At 37.8% G+C, this 25,013-nt stretch overlaps 2 protein-coding genes across 2 annotated transcripts; both read left to right on the top strand.

Annotated features, from left to right (window-relative positions):
* Positions 1 to 1,929: 1,929 nt before the first annotated feature.
* eaf2 (ELL associated factor 2) lies at positions 1,930 to 8,919 on the top strand. Its single transcript, XM_062431695.1, has 6 exons — positions 1,930 to 2,063; positions 2,518 to 2,612; positions 3,737 to 3,873; positions 4,132 to 4,307; positions 5,519 to 5,746; positions 7,060 to 8,919. Exons 1-6 carry the CDS (start codon positions 1,961 to 1,963, stop codon positions 7,101 to 7,103), a joined length of 783 nt encoding a protein of 260 aa, XP_062287679.1. The 5' UTR covers positions 1,930 to 1,960; the 3' UTR covers positions 7,104 to 8,919.
* A 1,247-nt stretch (positions 8,920 to 10,166) lies between these two features.
* Positions 10,167 to 23,917, top strand: LOC133993410 (sterol 26-hydroxylase, mitochondrial). The gene is made up of 9 exons (XM_062432352.1): positions 10,167 to 10,626; positions 12,683 to 12,873; positions 14,619 to 14,818; positions 16,030 to 16,227; positions 19,000 to 19,163; positions 19,444 to 19,610; positions 20,230 to 20,311; positions 20,528 to 20,737; positions 22,256 to 23,917. Exons 1-9 carry the CDS (start codon positions 10,348 to 10,350, stop codon positions 22,418 to 22,420), a joined length of 1,656 nt encoding a protein of 551 aa, XP_062288336.1. The 5' UTR covers positions 10,167 to 10,347; the 3' UTR covers positions 22,421 to 23,917.
* Positions 23,918 to 25,013: the final 1,096 nt, after the last annotated feature.

Below are 25,013 nucleotides of genomic sequence, written 5' to 3'. Positions count from 1 at the left end.
CATCAGTAGATTTTCAAACACAGTGCTGTCACCTTTAGAGGAGGGTATAATCACACACAAATGAAAAAAAAACAAGCCAAAGAAGTGACCATCCCTTCATTTTTACACTTGCAGCTGATGAGCTTTACTCTAATTCTAAATCTATATAACCTAGAGGTCAAAGGTGAACACTGTCCCCCTACTGTTTGTTCAGTGGCACACTTTCCTCTCTACTATTCTTTCATATTTTAGATGATTCCTTCCTCTTTTGGCTCCCGCCATCATTCACAGTGCCTCTTGTTTTTCCACTATTCATTTATAATACTTGGCCTAGCTGTTGCATTGGAGTCCAAAACTTGACCACTTATACATCCACCTGCACACACACACACACACACACACACACACACACACACACACACACACACACACACACACACACACACACACACACACACACACACACAATCATCTCTTCGTCTGGTACAAGTTGTGACAAAGTAGTGATAATACGCTTGTGTAGCACCACCATCCCACTTGTCTTAGATGTTGATCCTTTAATGTTTGAAGGCAGTAGAGCATATGGTCTCAGTAAAGAGCAGACAGGCCAGGAATTTAAGGCTTAGGAATCGTTAACAGTTTAAAGAAAGGAAAAGAGATTATTTTCGCTGCCAAAAGGCGCAGGAAGCTCAGAGCAGCCCCGCAGCCTGTAGAGCCTGAAACTACAGCCAGTAATAGTTACTGCTGTACTTCATTAGTCTCTCATTACCGGACCTTCAGGACCTCCACACTGTGTTTGAACTGTTCTATCAGTAATTATGTTTCCAGCTCAGCTCAGTGATGCTGCTAATTTAGTGCATGAGGCAGTTTGTCAGTCTTGAGATGTGCGAGTTGAGCTTTAGCGGTAAATAACGCTGTACAAGTTTGCATGACATGTTTATAAGTGTTTGGTCACCGGCCAGAAAATATTGAGAAATCATACAACTCTGTGATGTATTTTTTATTTTCATACTCCACACACAGTTCAACAGTAACATTTTCTGATATGGGTGTTTCATGAAGTTAAAAACATGTAGATACAATGTTATTCTAACACAACACAATCTCTATGAAGGGTGTAATTTGAAAAAGAATGTATATATATATCTATCTATCTATCTATCTATCTATCTATCTATCTATCTATCTATCTATCTATCTATCTATCTATCTATCTATCTATCTATCTATCTATCTATCTATCTATCTATCTATCTATCTATCTATCTATCTATCTATCTATCTATCTATCTATTTTTTCTCCTTGGCTGTTCACAAACGTTATGGATTCTGGAACAATGACCCTGCACAGTAAATATGGTCTCGCACTTGAAAACGTAATACTTTTAATATAAATGTTATTTATTGTATTATTTTAATTTGTGACATTTAAGGAAAGAAAAAAAAGGGGAAAAAGGAGTTTGGATTCATTTTCATCAGCCAAACAGCACCAATTACAGAACATACAAGTAGATAAAAGGTTAAAAACCTCATGAATCAAGAAAACAAAATTAAAATAAATAATGAGTCAGTGTATGAATATAAATATCACAACAAGCATATAAACAAACATAAAACAACCTACACTGTAATATTAACAGTAAGGAGATGAAAATAGGGAAACAGAACACAAAAAACTGGCAGTGGTACATACTTATAAAGAAAAAAAAACCTAATATGTAATAATATAATATTATTCATCACGCAAAACAATAAACTATATAATAACTATATGAGATTTCTGATTTTTAAGAAGCAAGAATCACCAATGAACCATGTGACGTCCCTGAAGATGCCCTGTCATTACAGAATTTTGATTGACAGGCGCTGAATCAATCAGATCAGGCGTCACTCTATTAGACCAATCACGTCGAAGTAGAGGCCGGGCTTGGTTATCGGATAACAGAAGAGCAGAAAGTTCACAGCTCGTCAAACTCTCAGAATGAATGGTACGGCTTATACCAACTTTGACAACCAAGAACATGTCCTGAAACTGGGAGAGACGTTTGAGAAACACCCTAGAAGCGGCTACCACACAGTGCGATGTAAGTGGACCTTTTTAACATTACGTTATGTTTGACTTTTACTGTTGCTAACAGTTGGCATGCTAGTAGCAGCAGGCAGTCGTTAGCCATGTTACTGTTAGCGTCAGCGTTAGCCGCCTCGTCAAGTCTATTTGTGTCCGCCTGCTGTTGACACGCTTAAGTAACATTACAATAATCTGCGTGTCATGTCGTCTTTATAAATTAATTTACTCCCACACTATTACAAACCACTAATGCTCAAGCTGTCAACGTTAGCTAGTGGTGGCTATTTTGCAACGTGGACAGCACCGCCATCTGCTGGTGCCGGTAGAGAACTGTAGCAGAGAGAGTGAAAAATATCTAAAAATACATTCATGTCACTGTTAAAATTGAGCATGAAATATGTAGATATTTGTATAATGTATATTTTAATATATTTACACCACATTTACTGTCTTTTATTTTCGTCCCACAGATGACTTCAAACCAGCCTCCATTGATACAACGTGTGAAGGGGAGCTTGAAGTGGGCAAAGGAGAGCAAGTCACTATTACTTTACCCAATTTAGAGGTTTGTATATTATGCTCCATGAAAGCAAAGAAAGGCCATTATTTTTTTTGAATCTGGAAAGTAACTGAATACCTATTTGTAAATATTATCTGATGAAATTGAAATATAATTGAATTGATAGCATTGAAATGTTTTTCTACAAACACCCTCTGTATATTAAAGTTGCTCAAATGCAATAAGTCATTTTTAGATATGAAATAACTGATACTGGATTTTTGGGGACGATACCAATAGAAATTCCGATATCGATATGAAAGCCAATAATTGTGTGTGTGTATGTATGTATGTGTGTATATATATGTGTGTGTGTGTGTGTATATATATATATATATATATATATATACACACACACACATACACACATAGATAAATACACACACACAATTATTGGCTTTCATATCGATATCGGATATATATATATATATATATATATATATATATATATATATATATATACATGAACATACATTTTTTGCAGTGATGCCTAAAATGTAGTTAGGCATGAAATTTTACAGTTTGACAATAAACTTTTGCATATTGTATAAAATTACATCAGTGCACTGAAACCGTAAATTTCACCTGGGATTTAATAATTATAAACAACTATAACTAACCAAATAATAAAAAAATCATAATGTGTAACTTTAAAAAAATATCGGTACATAAGCCGATACCGATATATCTGTGATAGGTCAATATTGCCCGACAATATCGCTTGACCAATAAATTGGACGGGCTCTAATATGAAAGCTTCAAGTCAAGTTAAAAATATAAATCAGGTTTCTCACATTGGATTGGTAAGAGTCAGGCCACAAAACCCATCATGAAACTATTCAAATTTGACCACGGGGCTACTTAAGGGAATCAGAAATACCTACTTACATGCTGACAGTCATGTGATCCAAGAAGAGAAACCACAGGCGTACTCAGTATATGATCATTTTCTGTCTGAATTTTTGTTGTTGAAATTGCAGAACCTAGAAATTAAGATTTTTGAGAGTAAAATAACTCAATAATTCAGCATTGATTAAGTAATTACATCCTTTCTTTATCTCCATAAAACTCTATGTGGATTTTTGAGTTTTCACAAGTTATTTATTAAGTTTATTAAACTGTGTTTTAAGGGTTCAAGTGCTCCAGTAACAGTTTTCAAGGGATCTAAGAGACCGTACATGAAAGAGTGCATCCTCATCGTGAACCATGACACAGGAGAATACAGACTCGAGAAACTCAACAGCAACATAGCTGTCAAGAAGACCAGGTGAGTAGGAAAAAGCAGTGGAGATGTCTGAGGGTGTACAGAAAGTCCAGATGTGAGCCCTCGTTGCATCTTACACCTTCTCTCTTTCACCATAGCAGCACATGACTACACCATAGGATACACTCTTTAAATAAACAAGCACAAAGACATTTTAGGTAGAAGGCAGCAAACTACAATATAAAAATTCACTAAAAACTTGTCCAACATTTTAGCAGAAATATTCTAAATGTCTGCCTTTCTCTACATGTGTATTTCCAGGGCTGAGGGGAGCAGCAAGGTCCAATCTCGCCTGGAGCAGCAGACCAGTCGCCTGGGCCAGCAGATGAAGACTAGCAGCAGCAGCAGCAGCAGCAGTAACAAAACCTCAGCTAGCTCCAAAAGTTCTCCTCCTAAAGAAAAGCATCCAGCGTCACCTATGGATGACATCGAGAGAGGTAACATGCTGTCTTCAACATGCATTCATGCCTCATTTTTATTGAGCTGTGAAGCAAATGTGTATCTGGATTAGCAGCTTAGATCAGTGATTGTGTGTCCATGTAGTTTTATTTGTGGTAAACATTCTTTTTCCAGCAGAGAATAGTACAATACAGTGTCCACCGGGCTCAGCTTCTGTCTCTGTCACATTCTAGCTGGTTTGTCAGTGTCCACCTAATTTATGGAGTCTTAAAAAAAGCTGAAACTTGCTGTAACAGCTGTAACACTGCACAAAACTGAAATTTGGGGTTAGGGTCCAGTATTTTATCAGTACAGTAGAAAAATGGAAAAGACAAAGTAAAATTTAGGACTTCATTTAGAAAAATGTAAGCATCTAACAACGGCTCATGGACCAAAACTATCACAGAAAAAGTATAACAAACTTTCTGTTTCTTCTTAGCTGTTTTATGCTGATTGGTCATCACTAGAAACTTGTTCTTACACCATGTTGTCCAATCATGTCAGTAATCAAATGTATTTATAGTCATTTTGAAATGGCTTCACTCAAAGCCGACCATCACAGAGAGGGGAGGAGGACAGGGAGATGCAATGTTGTTTAAATAAGAAGATAATGGAGAATATTTAAATAATAGGGTTTCACTCGTTCACTGTTTTGGAAGGATTGTCCAGCTCTGGTCTCTCATTTGTCAATCCAATGGCAGCGACACTACATGGGCCTGGGTAACCAGGGTAACCAGGGTAACTTGGTTCAGCCAGTTAACATACACCCAGTACATCCTGTACTGAACAGTTCAGGATACAGGATAGGATACACCCCTAATAGTTAGTGATTCATTTAATTTGTTACTATGTATACTATACATACACAGCAAAACTATTTTCTTAAGTTTGAAAATAAGTAGCAAGGAAACAGTTCTGCTGCTGCTAATATACTCTCTTCATGAAATGCAGAGACAAGATGGTAACAATTAAGCATGAGTTAATACAGCCACAGAGCATCTGTCAATCTAAATGAGCTGCATAAGTGAATTTGTGCTTGAAGAATGACTCGGATTGAACTGTAACAGAAGCATGACACAGTTGGGTTATCTGACCCTCTGTTTTATCACCACCTGGTATCAAGTGTTTGACGTTGTCTTGCTACACTGTAATGTGTGTAATTATTATTAATCACACATTTGTTGTTGTTTGTGTGCTTCTCTCTGTACAGAGTTGATGGCAGAGGCGAGGGTCATGGACCAAATGAGCAGCGACAGCTCCTCAGACTCCAACAGCTCCTCGTCCTCCAGCAGCGAGGACAGTTCCAGCAGCGACTCTGAAGACGAACGGACTTCCGCGCCGCCTCCGGCCCCGACACACCACAGCATGCCTATCCTCAACACCAGCAGCACCAACAGTCGCCCCCACGAGAGCGGAGGAGGACTTATGAACACACTCAGTGAGTAGAAATCAGCTCCATCTGACAGTCTAAGGGCCTGATTTACTAAAGGTTTGCGTGTGTAGAAACGTGTGCAAACTTGACATCACCCGCAAAAACTGTGCAAGCTGATCTACTAACGCAGCGCACTGAGGTTGTGTCTTTCAACTGCAAGATAGTACTCGCTGTCCATTTAGTACGTTTGCCATAATGAATATGTAATATGGGGTGTTTCAACCAGAGTGTGCAAAATACAGGGAGGAGAAAATGCAAATATCTTATTTAGCACGTGCATTGTGATTTACCAAACATGGAGGTATTATTTCTGATGCTAACTGTGTCTATAAATAATACCTTTTGAAGGGCAGATATTAACCGGCTGCACACTGGGCACAGATGGCTTTTGTCACTGTGGAGAGGAGGAGACGGAGGCACGATGACAGAATAATTTTTCCACCTGTGTTAATAATTTTGGAGTGGAATATTTTTGGTTTTACTAACACTTTGTCACAAATACTCTCCCATATGTCGGTTTTTCTTTCATTCAGACACGCAAAACCCTCATTTAAATACTGCTGTCTCCACCCTGTTGCACCTGTTTTCATTTACGCAATTATTGTTAGTAGATCACCCGCAAAAAGCAAACGAAACGCGCAATCTATTGCACTGTACAGGCAATTTAGTACCCACTATTTGGGATCTTAGTAAATCAGGCCTTAAGAGTTTATAAGAGTTTGCTCCTGAGTCCTGGATGAGTCAGGCCGTGTTCAGACCAAATGTGGCACTAGAATGCAGGGCTGTTGCTGTGTCACTATGTAGCCCATTTGTGTGGAGTATCTGATCATAGCACAAGTAGAAAGCTTTAGACAGTCCTCCAAACATTTTACTATCAGTAAAAGTCAGTAAGTCAGTTTTCAATCACATTCAGTTACTAACCTCTGAAAGTCTAAAATAATCTTCTCATGTTTAAAAAGTGATTTTTAAAAGTGATAATGTTTATGTGACATCACATTTAAAGTTTGTTTGCTTTTACATCAACAGACTTGAAACATATTGTCACATAAATGCATCATGGTTGTCTTTTTTGTGCAAGTAAATGATGTTACAGTGATGTCTTTTGTTTGGTTGCTATAACATACAAACCACAGGAATAAATTAATGACAATTAAAGGCAAACATTTATAGTTAAGAGTATTCAAATTAACATAAAATATTTTATTGTTGTGTTTATGTCCTTCATTTAATCTGAGAATGAAAAAAAAAACTCTGAATATGGAATAATCTGCGGACACCCCTTCACTCAGTATGATGATGTCTTGTGTCTTGTGTTGCAGAAAATGACCTCCAGCTGAGTGAATCAGGCAGTGAAAGTGACTAAACATGAGGACATCTGCCAACCTGTCAACATCAGGGCGGGTGAAGGGGGGTTCAATGCGGAGTAACAGACTTGTCAATGTTTCGCTTCCTTTTATGTGGAACTGTCTTCTCTACATATCCACAAACATAATTAGTTTCTTCTACGCCAACAACCTTCAACTTTAATATCACCTTTTGCTGCATTTTGATTAGTTCTATCATCATTATTATTATTATTATTATTATTATTATTATCATTATTAGTATGTATGTATGTGAAAGTGATGCCTTAGTTAAGAGAGACGTGGTATGGTTGGTATGACAGAAGCAGTAAACGATGAGAAACTTACTGTCATGTTTCATCTCACTGGATGTAAATTGACCGGGCGTAGGAGAGGCAGAACGACGGCAGTGTTCACGTCAATGGATGTTCCTGCCCATCTATCTCAAGTCTTAAACAACCACTGCACTTTCTGCATCTCAACTCAGTAACGTTAGGAACTTTAAGGTTGTGTCTTAGGTCAGATGTTGGCTAATAGCTTTAGTTAATTTTTCAGCTGAATTCATTTCTGCAGTTTGTGTCTGGAGACATTAATTTGTCGCACCAGGAAATGATTAATAAAAAAAAAAGTTGGATGAGCCAGACTGAAATAACAGTCTCCTGCTTTAGTCTTATAGAGTTTATGTTATGTTAGCTATGTAGTATTTTGCTTTGGATAACTGAGACGCAGCTGCTGGACGAGAAAAATCATTTGATTTAAAGCTGCATTTGTTGATTTAATTATATTTAATAATAATGACAGCCTCACCTTTATTGAGTTTTATGGCAAACTTGTTACGTTAGGAGATCAAATTAACTTATTAAGAATCGGCTTTGTACACATCCAGCCGTGATGTAGCAAAATCAGCATTCAACTCATGTTTCACAACCTAATGAATGGAAGTGATGCTCCTTTTTTTAGCTCTGGTTTGGTCTCCACCAACTCCTGAGAAAAAGATCTAGTTCTTATAGCTGTTAAAGTTTCGGCATGAAGCTTGTTGCTAACCTGTCTGCTAATCGGAGCAGGGCAGGGTGTGTACAGTGGGTTAATGCTGATGAGAGCCAAGAGAGTGAACTAAATGGCAAAGTTACAAGCTGGAAACCAAAACAAGCAAAAAATAAATAAAATCCTAAAATGCTCCGTTGAGCTGATGGGAATTACAGACTGCTGATAATCATTCAATGCATTGTTAACACATAAATATTGATAACTGCATTTCTAAGAATGAAGACGTCTCTTAAACCTTTTGTTCGTTGTGATACTTCAGTATACGTCTGATTTCTGGCGAAGTAGTGCACTAGTTCTCAGTTGACTCAGCGAGGATCATGCTTTGTAGCTTTAAACCTGCAATACTTGAATCAAATTCATTATTTATATTTCAAGAATATATATACTCGACCAATGGTGAACTGCTTAATATATTTTATATATTTTAAAAGTCAAGCGATCGGAAGTGGAAGTTGGTATGAACTGTGCTGTGTAATGAGCTGGATGCTTTGATACTGCACTTCAATGTGAGTCTTAAAGAACTTTATGTGCCTTTTTTTTGTTATCTGGCCAGTTGTAACCCGAGGCCTTGTTGTTTTGTTACGAGCACCATATCGCAGCTGAGCCGTCTCAGCGTACAGGAAGCTACTGTTTATGTTGGAGCATGTCTTTGGCATCCCTGCTGACTGAGAGTGTGTGAGAGAGAGAGAGAGAGACTGTGATGATCAATTGAAGAAGTCAATGTTTAGCCTTATGAGGAGGACGGTGGTTTCAGTGCATCATTTGTAAACTATGCAAGAGTCATTTCTATGTAGTAAAATAAAGATTTTAATTGTTTTTGTGTACGGTTTTTTTGGCATTACATTTATTTATTTAAACTTGTAGTCGCCCTCTGGTGGCAGCATTCTTACCCACAAGTAGCTTCAATGCACCCATATGGATATTTATATATTGACAGATATTAATGTATTCATCCAGTGAGGTAAAGTAAGTGTAAGTGCATCAACAATACAAACCACACAGGAAAAAAGAAGATATTATCAAGATTTTGATAATAATAATAATAATATGATGCAAAGCTAATTAGTATTTAATTTTGAAGTATTTTAAATAAAACAAACAAGAATAGATTTAGTGGCATAAGATTAATAGGGATAACTTAATAAAATCATATATAGTATTGCGTATGAAAATAACATGCTGTCATGATATCTAACATTAATAATTTGTAATTATAATTAATTGTAATATATTACATTTTATAACTGGTAATAATTTATAACATTTTCCAAATATTACACAATGGAAATGTTCAGTAGGCTACAAATATAACTTAGAATATATTATTATATAATAGTTGAATAGTTACACAGACTGGTAGGGTTCCTTCATATTCTGTAAAACAATAACATGTCATCTCAGTTAATATTAGTGAATGTTTACTCTCTGAGATCATATTTCAACACGTCAGAACACTCTCCTTGGACATGTCACAACCTGTGAAGCTCTCTGGCAGCTGGCAGCAGCTGGATCAACAATGCCAACAAAAAGATCCAAAAATTAAAGATCCACTCCTGACAAGACATATACAAATACTTGGAACAACAATGACATTTCCTTCTCCCTCTGCTTTGTTTAAAGATATGTTTGAATTGTTCATCTTGCCAACCCTTATTTGTCACTAACCCATGAATGGTTTAAATATGACCACAATATGTATTATTTGCTTTTTCATTTTTTTTTATTAAAAAGAGAAAATTTTGGTTATAATGGTGTGTGTTACTGCAGCAGTGTTACTACCTCTAGGTGGTGCTAAAGTCAGACATTCTTCACAGTCTGGTGGAACTGACCTTTTCTACTCAGTAGCTCTACATTTTGATTCAGCTCATGATTAAGGCAGTTTGTGATGATCCATTAGATATGAAATAACCCCCACTGCTGCAGCAGAGGTTCACAATAGTTATTTAAAGGTTTTTTAGTTCTATTGTAAAAGGCTTTAGTATATGACCGTTCCCTCTTTCGAAGAAGCAAAGTCCACAGCTGAGGTTTGATTTACATGCTGCGTGACTGCAAACAAGCGGCGATTATTATCAGCCTGCACATCAGACACTCTCTCTCTCTCTCTCTCTCTCTCTCTCTCTCTCTCTCCCTCTCTCTCTCTGTCTGTCTGTCTGGAACGATCGCGCTTGTTTGGACCTGAGACGCCGCAGTACACAGTAAAGGATTACTCCGGTTAAAATGCTCAGTAAATCTCTTGTAAACATCGGACTGCGAGTGAACTATCAACAGAACAAAAGGATCCAGAGAGTGACGGCGGGATGGAGTTCAATCAAATATGCAAAAATCCACCGTCGAGACGCATCCTCGACCACCACCACCACCACCACCACCTCCACCTCCACCATGACACACAACACCAAACTCAAAACTATGGATGACCTGGGAGGACCAAGTTTTATGACTACCTTATACTGGCTTTTTGTAAAGGGTTATTTCAAAACGACGCAACAATTGCAAGTAAGTGTGGATGAGGGTTAAAAGGTGCAGTCATGCCTTGTGTTTCATTCCACAGTGCTGCACTTAGTCTTTATACCTCCTTATATCCTGCATGGATTGCTCAAGTTCAACTGTGCAGCATAATCTAAACGATCAGACTAAATAAAACCTGCACAATGCATTTTCTATGTTACTTTTATTGGTTTGGGTTTATGTGCATTGGTTTGGCCGAGCTTGATAATGTCTCCACGCACCAGTTATACATGATTATGAAATATTAATAAAGTCACAAGGCAAATTATATTAAATAAGTGCATGAAAAATAATCAAAGTCTGCAGTTATAGATTATTATGAATCATTAATAGGTGATTCATAATAGATAAGAAGGTAAGTGGTTGAACATTGCAGGTGTTTTCCTAAAGAATTAGATAAAGCAGATGTTATGTTAGTATAGAAAAGAGGGATCTTTCACAACTTGGGTTAAGTAAAGGATTCATTTACCATTAATTAAGCCATAATTGAATACTTATTAACCACCAGTTGATATAAACTCTGCATGGACAGTAATAAGGCAGTTCAGTAGCTGGATTCTCAGTGTGAAGTCAGTGGGAATAGTGCAACCCTCCCAACCACACACACACACACACACACACACACACACACTAAAAATAGGCCAACTGACATTGATAGGCTGGACAACAGGGCAGCAGAACAGGAAGCCATTTACTGCTACTGCAGTGACCCTTCCGTTTAAACCACAGTACAACAGAGACCTTAATCTTACCTTTAAACTCAAACAAACAACAAAAGGCCTGCATCAAAAGTTTTTTAGAACAGCATGTACTGCAGTGCCTGAGGTTAGTGTCCACACTACATGGAAAAATAAGCATCTAAAATTCTGCTTAAGGCGCAGTCCTCAGTCCCTCCTGGAACCTTCAAACAGATGTTTCTGCTTACTTGTTTTATCTGAACAAAATGCAATAGAGACATGCCAGCACAGGACAGTGATTTAAATAAACACATTGCACTGTTTGTCTGAAACTATTGTAGAAATGTGAAACACTGATCAAACATTAATTCAAATTTTTGGGCAGAGAGAGAGAGAGAGAGAAAATCCGTTCAATAATGAGGGTGTAATCACTACGGAATTATACATCAGTGACACAGTGATGTGAATAGACATCTCAGAGAGAGGTTGGGGTTTGATATGCCACAATGCACTATGTATAACCATCATAATTAGATTGAAATGGTTTCAGTATAGATTTATCATATGCTTACTCATTACTCCCATTCTCTTCCATCACTTGTTCAAAATTAATAATCCAGACATATGTGCGAGGGAACATTAATATATGGTTTGTGGAAGTAACAGAAGATGCAAACTTTCTGTGTAAATACAACATAGATCTTATCATATATCATTTCATTAGCATTACCTGTCTGCCCACATCTTTGTATCCAGTTTGTCTTTCCTGGGGATATGAAAATATTAAGATCTAAGGCAAATATGATCAGGCTTTGTTTTCTGAAGGCAAATGATTCTAATGAAGGCAAAATAATTTTAAAATATGAAAAACATTTGATCATTGTATTCAATCACTTTGGTATGTGGTACCCAAGATATCATGTTGCAATAACTAGCAAGCCTGAACGTGTGTTTCTTTAACAGGTCAGCTACATTATCTCCACAACATCATAAACACACATACAAGAGCATAAAATCTCAATAAAACACCACATTCCACCTCAGCTGTTTGTGCAGTTATTTTGACCATTTCTACAAATAGTGCAAATCATTTTAACATGTTACTGTACAGAATTAAAGTTGTAGAAATGAAGATTCATTATAGATGCCTAATTACACAAGAGGCAAATGTGTGTGTGTGTGTGTGTGTGTGTGTGTGTGTGTGTGTGTGTGTGTGTGTGTGTGTGTGTGTGTGTTCACATCAGTTTCACATCTGGAAGGCCTGATGAGTGCATTATTTTCTGACTCCAGTAGGCAACTGACTAAAATCATTGTTCACATCTAACAGCCTGATTAATACTAACTCATCAACTCCAACTGTCTGCTAGATAGAGCACAGCAAGATCTACGGCCCCCTGTGGAAGTCCACATACGGCCCCCTGGTAGTGGTCAACGTGGCCAGCGCCGAGCTGATAGAGCAGGTGTTGAGGCAGGAGGGGAGGCTACCGGTCCGGACAGACATGCCGCACTGGAGGGGATACAGAGAGCTCAGGAACCAGGCCCACGGACCCCTGACAGAGTGAGTGAAGCCTCCCCTACACCATCACCCAGCATTACATCCACCACTCAGGCCAGAGGAAGAACTCTTAGTACTCCATTATGTGTTGTTTAATGTAGTTACCATAAACCAATTGTCATACAGCACACCCGGGGGCAGGAGTACTTTGCTTTCTGTATTTTTTATTTATGTTTTTATATTATCAATGGATCACATAACTAATTATATTATGAAGTGACCATTAGTATTGATGATAGCTAAAATATGTGCATCTTTTAGCTTACTGTTTAAAGCTAACATATTTGCATCTTTTAGCTTACTGTTTTAAACCTAACATATTAGCATATTTTAGCTTACCTTTTCAAAGCTAACATATTTGCATCTTTTAGCTTACTGTTTAAAGCTAACATATTTGCATCTTTTAGCTTACTGTTTAAAGCTAACATATTTGCATCTTTTAGCTTACTGTTTAAAGCTAACATATTTGCATCTTTTAGCTTACTGTTTAAAGCTAACTTATTTGCATCTTTTAGCTTACTGTTTAAAGAAGAGATATGAGATAATAAGATAAAAGATGCTAATATTAGCTTTGAACAGTAAGCTAAAAGATGCTAACACACTTGTTTAGCTGCCTCCTAACAGCTATAAATGAACAAGTTTAAAACACATTCAGTACCTTTCAATACCTTTCATTTCCTCATTCAAGTGAAAGGTGTACTCTGGTATTGACTGGTACTAATATAATGAACATGATATGTGTATCCATACAAGACCACAAAAAGAATTCAAGTTGTACTTTATGTGTACAGGGTTCAGAACATGATACACGAGGGGCGGGTGGGGAGGGACAAAGGATCAGTTTTGCCCCTGTTTCACTTTAGCAGTCTAAACATCATCAGCAGCTTCATAACAAATTTGGCACAGGCAAAGACATCTGTTCTCCCTCCCAGGTGTTGTACTCTCACCTCAATAAAACCTTAACAGGCTCGTGGCCCAGAATTCTCTTTGACTAATAGAAGCTTTTCTTCGCTTCAGTATTCAGTCTTTCCTGTCAGACCTGTTGTGGCAGCGCATGTCACGGCTGGTGAATGTTGACAGCACAGACAGCTACTCTGAGTCAAACAATGGAAAACATAGATCAGCTTATTAACTTACATTAATGCTGTAATGGCTGAAAAAGTACAACTGTTAACAGGTTGATGTTGTATGTAGATGATGTATTTAGACAAAGATTGTTTGTGAGTGAAGATATGTCACTCTGTCAACAGAGTGGTGACTCTTCACTACAAAAATGATCAGCTGATCACTTCACATCAATTTAAGAATCTCCGAATCATTAAGGTTTGAATCTGATCAACCTCACATTCCATGACAACAGAGCTGAGAGGCACAGAGAAATAAGAGCTATCAGGCTTTGACTACACATGCAACATTTGTAACATGAGTCATAACTATTCATTGTTGGTATTAGTCTTTTCATAGGATTTTTTTTGATAGTAAGAACAACATAAGATAATATAGAATGCCATCAGTGTTATCCTTTATGGAAAATAAGTAAAATACAGTAAATACTGACTGTATTTACTGTATTTTACCCATGGTCCCAAAAGCCAAATAAAATAATAATAATTCCAGTGAAATGGCCAAATGCAATCCAGTCTTACCTAAGTTAATATGAAACCTTCACAACCTTTGAACAGTTACTCTAACAACTGTATGTATCATTGTTTGTGGTCTCATCTCCTCGTATTAAATCCTCTTTGTAGGATGGGTCCAAAGTGGCAGCGCATCCGCAGCATCCTGAACCCTCGGATGCTGAAGCCCAAACACGTCTCCTCCTACACCAACACCATCAACGAGGTGGTGACAGACTTCATCGACAAAGTGGACTGGCTGAGGCAAACCACCGGCGGAGGAGTCATGGTCAACGACCTGACGGCAGAACTCTACAAATTTGCTTTTGAAGGTCAGACAAATACAGAGTCAAACAAATGAAATATATTTTCATTTTTTATCAAACACAAATCTTTTTTTTTTAAGATACATGAAAACATCTTGATATGTTAAAACTATTAAGATAGGAAAAAAACTCCATGCAAAACCTACTGTAGTGGGTGCTTGCGTAAGTAAGTAAGTATATGTAATGGTATGCTTAAATTACACCTTGACCTCTTTATGCAGGTGGAGCAGAGTATTTGACTGGTATTTGTGGTGCAACATTGTCAGTCAGTGTTATTTAGACAGTGTTGACTTTGACACAGTCACTCAGCCTTTTGGCCTTGACAGCTGATTAGATACCATGAGATAAACTGTGGGTTTGATCCTACTAGTACATTAGAGTGTATGACCACACCAGCAAGTGTAGGTTGAATACATGACCTTTAATCAGGGTCCCTTTCTAAGTTTTAATACATAGGGTTTTGAATGAGAGCAAACAGCAGATTAATGTCTATTTTTTTCAAATGAGGTGTTCATATTAGCCATAGTATTAGTCATAGTTTATACTGTGTGTTTGCTCTGAAAACAGGTTATTTTAAAGGCACTCCACCTCCCCTAAAAATAAACTGAATAGGGCTTTATTTTTAGTTTTTTAGATGTAGCAAAGTGTGCAGTTCAGTTTGAAAGTATTCATTTGTTCTTCAGATTGCAGCTCAGCAAGTCAAATCATTTCTTTACCTGAATGTTTGCAGGGCTTGGGATAGATCTTCTGGTAATACTCATTTCAACTCACTTTAAAGTAATTGCCCTTGCACTTATTAATAGATTTAGCACATGTATGATTCAATATTGATAGGTAGAACAAAATTCATAAGATACTTTTTTTTTGACAGGTAAGTGTTATAGGAATGTTGTGGTTGCCGGTATATACTGTATCAATGTAATCAATGCATGTATCTAATCACATTTATACTTCACTGACTATATTATTTATGCTTGTTGTAAGTGTGCTGTCTGTTTGTTTTGGGTTTTAGCTTCCACTTGGAAAATGAAATAAAAAATTGTTCACAAAAATGTATTCATCTATTAAGGGGAAAAAAAGAGGTACAAACTCTGTTTTGGGGTATTTGTTCCCAAAATATTCAATAGTTTTTACTTTAAAGCAGTCCAGGAGTCACCACCTCTGTCTGTTCTGTGTTTTATATATCTAACGTGTGTCTATAATCATTTAAAATGCAGGAATCTGTTCAGTGTTGTTTGAGACCCGTATGGGCTGCATGAACGAGGAGGTGCCTGAAGAGACCCAGAAGTTCATCTTCTCTGTGGGGGAAATGTTCAGGCTCTCCCCCATCATCGTCCTCTTCCCCAAGTCCCTCTGGCCCAAACTGCCTTTCTGGAAGCAGTTTGTGGCGGTCTGGGATCATCTCTTCAAAGTCGGTGAGCAGCGTTTTTTTGAAGCAGTAAATCCGTAGCATGTTTTATTTGTTACAGAAAGAAGGCTGATATTTAACATGAAGCAAGAGGTGTTAATCCTCATCATTAACAGAAAAAGCTGAGTGTGGAATGTGAACTTGAATGATTCCTGTGGTTTTTATACAAACAAAGAAAAAGTCATGTTTACAATGGAGTGCCCCCGCTAATAGCACTGTGAATTGCGCAACATTTACAATCACAATCTGACCCAGTTTTAAAGTCCTATTCACAACGGATTTTGTGCTAATGATATACCAACGCAGAAACACCCAAAGGTTCTGCAGCTCAGTACAATTGGCCCTTGTTTTGTATTTGACTGAGTGAGCAGAGCACACAGAGAGAGCCTTTGAGCAAGAACCCAGCCTTCATGTATTTTGCTTCTTTGACTTCTCTAGTCTTTCACATGAATAGCACAATCTACTGTAATGTCAAATGTCAGAAAACAGCTATTAATGTGATTCAGGCAGGTCTGAAACGTGTTTGATTAATGTGTGAATCTTAATAATAACATTCAGGTGTCACTAAATGTAACATCAGTACAGCATCACACAGCAGCTGAAATGATTAGTACAGTAGCAGTAACTTTATTAGCAGCTGATTGGTCAGGATATGATGGTAATTGATCTTCCGTGTTCTGTGTTGATGATATATGAAGAAGTCAGCTGTTACACTCAGATTCAGGTTTATATTGTGAGATTGTTTGTAATAAAGCAGAACATATGAATGAACCCTGAGCTCCATCTGAGCTGTCAGGGCATGTAAAAGGTCTGGTTGCCTCAGGAATAAAGGCAAATATACAACAACAAAAAAGGCATGTACATGGAGCAACAGTTGAGCCCTCTGCTGCTTCCTCTTAAAGCTTATTGTCACAAAAGGTTACTCGAGCGCAGGCTTCATGGCCATTTGTCAGGTTCCGTTATCACCTAATTTCAAGGACTCTACTTTGCCTGTTGAGATGACTCCCTCAAAAGGACAAAGTCCATCTCACAGGTCTTGCAACCCTTACTGTTCCACATCAACGGCTGCAGCATAAACTGTATATAAAGGTGGATGTAGGAAGGTGTGATGTCACCCATTGGTTTACATTGAGTCAAAGTCTGTTCAGAGGTATGTAGATACCGGCAATAGCATCGGTAGACAGCCTTGCCACATAAGACATGGGTAATGTGGTCAATGAGAAGCTAACATTTATCTTATCAGAGCTTGAAATCTTAGTACGGATTTCTGGGAAGTTTTGGAGGGAATTTAACATTGATTTTAAGTTGGCAGTAGAATATGAAGAGAAGGCTGCATGTTATAGATACATACATTAGGCAAGGCAAATGTATTTGTATAGCACATTTCAACAACAAGGCAATCCAAAGGGCTTCACATAAAACATCAAATGCATCAGGACAGAATAGAAGAGCAACGCATGGCAACATAAAAAGACATTTAAAAAGGATTAAACATGTTAGATTGGAAATAAAATGAAGCTAAAATAGAACAAGAGATGAAAACATGAGAAAAAAAGTTATAGTGCAGTGTGAGATATTAACCCTAAAATTGTGATTTACAGTTTTTTCCAATTGCTAAAACACAATTTTTGCAAACTAGTCTGGTTTCATCAAAATACTTGCACCAACTGGCACACACTTCATTCATATTACCAGATGTTTGTCTAACAAACTACACACTGTTAGGCATAATGAAAAGCAATCTCATCTTTAGTATGCTTTGCCATAATACTAAAATAGTTCAAATTGTAGAAAATTCTTCAGATTGTTGCACAGAAATATTTGTTATTCCTCACCCTCTCATTCTCACCCTCCCTCTTCCTCTCCTCTTCCTCTCTCTGCAACGTTTTCCATTGTTGTTGTAAAAAAAAAAGGTGCTCACCTGTGGTCTTTTCATAGTGCTTACTTCCTGATCGAAGTGGTAACAATTAAGCATTGAGGTGTTTGGCCAGGTGGCACATTGGCCAATTAGCTCATGTAGGGTCATTTTGAATGGCAGTGTTTTGAAATGGCAAACATGTGACTTTATGTCAGATTGTTGTGTCTTATGCAGAGAACTGTGTTCAGTGCATTTAAAAAGTGCCATTCTGAAATGCAAAATGTGTGTAAAGCAGAAAATGTGTTTGGACTTTTGGAGACTTGAGAAGAGGTTTTGCTCTCTGTGTGTCAGTTTAAATACATGTGCTATGCATGTCATTATAGTGTGTTAGCAATTGGAAAAAAAACTGTAATAAAAAGCACAGAAAAGTCAATGATTTAAAAGAACTGAGAGTTGGAGCTGACCTGCAGTCTTCTGGGAGTTTGTTCCAGATATGTGGAGAATAAACAATGAATGCTGCTCCTCCATGTTTAGTTTTGACTCGGGGAGAGAACGCAGACCTGTCCCAGATGACCTGAGAGGTTTGGATCTTTCAAAATATAAACAGAGAAGTTGAGGCTTTTTGAATGGGAGTCTGGTGGAGCATCTAGTGGCCGTCGGTGGTATTGCACTTTCACAGACTTCCTTATTGGCTTGACCCAACCTGAAGTTGTGTAAGTTGGAGTTTGGTCTGAACAAGACTCCTCACAAGTGTGTCTGTTTTGCCATCTAGTGGGCTAAAGTGGTTTCTTGCCCTCGTCTCCTGTCAGTTTTGCATCTGATATGATCAGCTAAACGGATATATTCCTGGAGTTTAAGTGCTATTGTGGATTTTGATGTTCATCAGTCTGTATGTGACTGTCAGCTTTTTGTGTCACCTAGCTGAGGAGCTGGTGCAGAAAAAAATAGAGGAGATCCAGGAGAAGGTGGACCTGGACCAAAACGTGGAGGGAGCGTACCTCACACACCTGCTGCTCAGTGAAAAGATGACCGTCACCGAGATCCTGGGCAGCATCACTGAGCTCCTGCTGGCAGGTGTGGACACAGTGAGTACATGCTGATGTGTGTGTGTGTGTGTGTGTGTGTGTGTGTGTGTGTGTGTGTGTGTGTGTGTGTGTGTGTGTGTGTGTGTGTGTGTGTGTGTGTGTGTGTGTGTGACATGATGGATATGTAATGGTTCAGTGTTGTTGAAACAACCTACACATAAATGAAATTTAGCCCATTTTGAACATAGATGTCTTTTGACCTCTGAATTAGAGCTCACTGAGAGGGCACAAGCCGAAACATCAAACAACAGAAGATAACTGTGTGAATGCTCTGTTGCAGACCTCCAACACTATCTCTTGGTCTCTGTACCATTTGGCAAAGGAGACAGAGATCCAAGAACAGTTATACCAGGAAGTGATAAGCGTTTGCCCCGGAGACAAAGTGCCAACTAGTGATGACATCGCTCGGATGCCATACCTGAAGGCCATCATCAGGGAGACGCTACGGTTAGAGGGTTTCTTTCATTTTTATCAATATATTTCACATGTTGGCAGATAACCAGGAGCTTGTTTGGTTATGTTGAAGTGGGCAGAACCTGATTATCACCTGATAACCTAAAATATGGAAATCTAACCTTCAGGTGTCACTTAGAGGAATAGTTTGTCATCTTGGAAAATATTTGCTTTTTCTTATTTGCTTTTTTGCTGAGAGTAAGATGAGAAAATTGATAGTCACATATCTGTCTGTTCAATATGAACATAACTAGAAGGAGTCTGTTGTTTTTCCAACCCAATTTAGATGAAACCTCGCCCATTTCTGTAATACGGAAGCCTTGACGGCTGTGGTCCTGGATCATGTGTACATGCTACACATAAGGCACTTAAGTTGTAGTGTAGCATTAGACAAGACTAGTACTTACCTGTTGTGTTCTTTAATCAACTATGCAGGGAACTGACGAATGTCCTTGCGTACTTGATCTCATTGTATTATGTGTTTTTCAAATAGAGACAGGCTAAAAGTTTGCTAGCTGAACAGTACTCAGTGTTCTATAGTTACAATAGATAAGTTGCTTTTCAGAAAAAAAGGCTGTTGTGTTGACTCCTCACTCTGTTCTTTGGTCTCCAGGCTGTATCCAGTGGTGCCAGGAAACGCCCGTCTCACTGTTGAAAATGAGATTGTGGTTGGAGATCATCTCTTCCCCAAAAGGGTGAGATACACGTCTGACACTGCTGGCTAAATTCAAGATCAGACATGACAAAGTGCTTCACACAAAAAGACGAAAGCAAGAGATTACTGTAATGCCCTGCAAAACGATCCCTACCACAATGCATGTCAGTATATACAACTGAAACCTTGAAACCCTAACCCTAACCCTTGATGGTTCATTCAACTCACTAAATCAAATGTGGTCTTCCTCTCACAGACGCTCTTCCACCTGTGCCACTACGCCGTCTCCTATGATGAGAATGTTTTCCCCCAGCCTCACACCTTCCTGCCGCAGCGATGGCTCCGAGGGGCAGAGGAGGAGAAGTTCAGGCAGCACCCATTTGGTTCGGTGCCATTCGGTTTTGGTATCCGGGCGTGCCTGGGCCGACGGGTTGCTGAGCTGGAGATGTATCTCCTTCTGTCGAGGGTAAGAACATGTCAATGCTGCTATTACCACAACTATATAAAGGAGAAGGTAGAAGCAACTTGTTTCTCTGGTCCTACCCCCATTCAATACTAATCAATTAACATAAAGATGAATATAGTCAAACTAATCTTCTATCTTTATTCTAATAAACCTACAGTACACTACCTGCCCAGCACCAAACAGCAGACTGACACAGTTAGAGTTACAGAATTAAGCAGCTCCATATCTGCTGTGTTTGCTAACACATTTGAATTTTTCACCCAATTAAAATGAAAAAAGAGGCATCTGCATGTAGAACAAAGTCAAAGCAAACATGTAAATCACTTAAAGGAGTCAATTTGTGTAATATACTTGAAAAAGAATTGAAAATGTGTAATACACCACATAGATTTGAAAGAATATTTAAAAATAAGATGATTAACAAACATAAAACTGAGGCATAAATATTATTGTATATATGAATGTTGTAATGGATTATGTTATGTATGAGAACCGTGGTACTTTTTGGAGTATACAACTATGCATATATAAGGAAATATGTGTATATATGTGCATTATGTATTATATATATATATAAATGTTTGTTATGTACGTTGGGATCTATTTGAGAGACTCGGTTAGAAACTGCTTTATTTACTTATTTATTTATTTTTCCCTTATGATTTGTCACTATTTCTAAGGGAGATGAAGAAACAAGGGCATATGATTTTTATTTATACATGTGTATTTGAGTTTAATGACCGAAATAAACTAAACTAAAACTAAAGTAGCCACAAAAAAAACTGATTGATCAAACCCACATTAGATGATTATATTAAATGGGTATTCTTGAACATAATCAGAGTCATCCATGTTTTGTGTAAAATAATACACAGTATTAATATGAGAATGATATGCTAATGAAGCCAAAAACATGCTGATCAGTTTTGACCTCTATGACATCACTTATTCTCTGATAAATGTGAAAAGTGAATTTCATAAAGATCAGGTGTCAAAAAACAAATCCAACATAAGCAGCAACAGGATGTTACAACAATTTCATTTTCATGCCAGTTAGGATTTAATCTCACTGGCCCAAACTGTCATCACCTCCTGCCTTTATTTGCATGAGCTGAAACAGCAAAGATTAGAGTGCAGTTTGCTCTGCCATGAAACTAAAAAGTTAAGCTTTATGTACTATTATCTTCATTTTCATCAAATTCACTTTAACTGTTTGTGCAGGAATCAAGTCACTCCATTCAGAGAGCAGCACTGACCTGTAGTAACAGTCCAAGCTGAGCTCAGAGGTTTGGCTGCTCTGTCTTTTGTTAGTCTTGGCATTAAGATGAATACAAACCACCAGTCAGTCAGTCATCCGATTTTGGACTGAGTCACTTCAGCCAAAAACCACAGTGATAATTCATGTAGCTGGCGAGGAGTTAGTAATCACTAACTGGAATCTGGACTGTGTCCCTCACAGCAGTAAATACCTTGCTCCCAAATATCATTACATTCATTTATCTCTCTTTTGTTTTTAAGGTGATAAAGCAATACGAGGTGAGGCGGGACCCTGCTGGAACCACGGTCGAGCCGATCACCAGAACCCTGCTTTGCCCTGCTAAACCCATCAACCTGCAGTTCCTGGACAGAAGAGTCCAGCAGCGGGAGGAGCCGAGAGCAGCGGCAGCGGGGGTTTCTCTCTGAGCTGTATTAGTATTCGCACTGCGTTACCGTCCCGTCCACAAGCACTTGTTTATAGGGCGTTCACATCATGAGGACTTGGCTGGAATGCTTCAAGACTGTGAGTTAAAACACAAGCTGATTGGAGAAGTATTAACAGCACAGAGTATAATGTAGTATGTATAGTATTTTCATGTAAATATCAATACTTTAACCTACGAGGACTGTTCTTTCCTCTGAGGAATTGTTTAGTTTCATGTATTTTCTCTGTTGTTTTCCGCGGTGGCCTTACAGTAGAAATGATCTGGATCAAAGATGTAAAGGACTGACTGGATCCTTTCTGTGTGGAGTTTGTATGTTTTCTTCATGTTTGTGTGGGTTTCCAAAAGAGATACTCCTGCTGTTGCCCTTACAGGATAAAGATGCCATTATTTTAATTTAGATTTTTAATTTTTAGGGGTTAACAAACCCCAAGAAAGGGCCTGTCACAATAACTACTTTTGTTGGACGATATATTGTCTTAGAAATAATCACGATAAACGACATTATTGTCATTTTATATAATGATATAAAATAATATAATGATAATATAATAGTATAATAATGCATTGGAGGGGGGGGATTGGAGAGTGGGCACTATATCGATATATAGACATGATGATGTTGATAACTAGGTTATTGTACAATAAGTTGATGATGTAATTATTGTGACAGCTACCCATGAAAAGACCAAAACCAAACAATGTTTCAGTCCGTCCACACAGACAGTATATAGTTTGATTTAAAAATGTAGTTGTTTAAAAAAAATCCTGAAACATCTGGTCACTGTAGGATTCACATAGGTTTTCACAAAGCAGAAGTAAACAGTGTATTTATTCTGGACTATTTTCAGCAGTATTTTTCTCCAGGGTTCCATCAGTTCACTACTTTGTTCCACACTAGAATATCTCATCAACCATGAGATGGATTATCATAAAATTGGTGCACACCATCACTCTAATCTACTGACTTTTTCATCTATAACCGTTATCAGATCATAATTTTACAGTGTACGACCACTGCTAAACTCATGACATTCCAATGTTAGCATGCTGACACACTAAACACATGAACATGTTAAACCTCGAACCTGCTTGATATCAGCATCTTAGTGTTGTCATTGTGAAAATACTCCTTTAAGCAAGGCACTGTCCTTAAAGCTGGACTTGGTTCATGAGCAATTGACAAGCTGAGTAAAATGTGAAGATTATTTTTTAACTTTCACAATGTTCAAAAACTGTTTGCGTCACCGATTTAAGCGCTTTCATTTTTTTCACTGAACAATGTCTTTACTGAACATGTTAAAAAGTGTAGAAAGTGTTAGAAAGCATTAGCTGGCATTGTAACATGGGCATACAAGGTTTTTTATCCTTCAGGCAAAACGTTTGCAGCTATATCAGTGTTTCTCCTACATGCAGACTGTAATGTTCGTTTTTAATGTTTAGAAATGTGATTTATTTTACAATAAAAATGTCTAAGCTGTGTTGTTTGTCACGTTTCATACAGTGTCTCAGTGGCTTGTTGTAATAAATGTTTCAGACTCCATTCAACTGTGAAAGTGATATTCTAGGTTTGGTTTAGTTTGTCTAATAAAGGAAGGAAGTGGTTGTAAGTATGCAAACTGTTAAACTGCTCATTTTTGTGAGTGCTGATAGAAACTATTCACCGCATAGCAGGAAGGGAATGGATCTACTGACAGCTGCACACAATTCAAATGAATTGAAAGTGATGGTGAGGCAGTTATTGAAAGAAAAAAATGATATCTTTGGAAAAGTATTTTGCTTCCAATCTATCAAGTATAATTACCAGCAGCATTATATAGTTTCTATTTTATTCAGATCACAAATCATTCACCGACAGTATAAAATGGTTAGTAATGTTTGTGTGTACTAATAGCAAAAACAGTATACTATGACAAAAAACTCATTACTAATACATAAAGAACCACATACAAAAACTAGTTGAGAATACAGACATAACTTTTTTTTCCTTCTCTTCACAAATATGAAATTCAGTCTACACATAAACACATGTAGAAGTATTCAGAATCTTTACTTAACTCAAGTCTGGTACAAAAAAGACTTTCCTTCTTAAACACAATACTACAATTCCTATTTTACACTCTTTGGCACTATACATTTGTTTATTTTCTGCTGTTGTCTTTAATAGACCTATGCTGCTCTCTTGTGGACTGTTATGGTATTACATGAATTTCCAATAATCAAATTTAGGCTAATTGCTTTGTTTACTCCTTCGCAGGGACAGTGCACAATAATAAACATTACTGCAGATGTGTCCCAGATGTTAGTCCCACATGCTCCCACATGTTCAGATGTCATCCTAACATGACACGGTGCCATTTGCCAAAGCTCTAACACAGAGAGTTTACTGTCTTGCTCTGGGACACTTTTGTCGGACTGAGACACTGATGAGTTGATGACCACATCATTGCTCCTGTTAATTACCACATAGAGTAACTCTGGTGATGATAAATGCTCCGTTTTTAAGGCATGACAGTGATGATTACAAAACCACTAAATATTACAACATCATGACTTTTGCAATGGATAAGAGATGT

Source organism: Scomber scombrus, chromosome 13 (genome assembly GCF_963691925.1).
Source record: "Scomber scombrus chromosome 13, fScoSco1.1, whole genome shotgun sequence".
Taxonomy (NCBI): domain Eukaryota; kingdom Metazoa; phylum Chordata; class Actinopteri; order Scombriformes; family Scombridae; genus Scomber; species Scomber scombrus.
This window is presented reverse-complemented; position numbering and strand designations above follow the sequence as displayed.

Bases quoted from the DNA above. Each gene is read 5' to 3' on its own strand.
- LOC133993410 (XM_062432352.1), top strand. From the start codon at position 10,348: ATGCTCAGTAAATCTCTTGTAAACATCGGACTGCGAGTGAACTATCAA. The intron at 10,627-12,682 runs GTAAGTGTGGAT...ACTGTCTGCTAG, and splicing joins AAACGACGCAACAATTGCAA to ATAGAGCACAGCAAGATCTA. The intron at 19,611-20,229 runs GTTAGAGGGTTT...TTTGGTCTCCAG, and splicing joins ATCATCAGGGAGACGCTACG to GCTGTATCCAGTGGTGCCAG.
- eaf2 (XM_062431695.1), top strand. From the start codon at position 1,961: ATGAATGGTACGGCTTATACCAACTTTGACAACCAAGAACATGTCCTG. The intron at 2,613-3,736 runs GTTTGTATATTA...CTGTGTTTTAAG, and splicing joins TTACTTTACCCAATTTAGAG to GGTTCAAGTGCTCCAGTAAC. The intron at 3,874-4,131 runs GTGAGTAGGAAA...GTGTATTTCCAG, and splicing joins ATAGCTGTCAAGAAGACCAG to GGCTGAGGGGAGCAGCAAGG.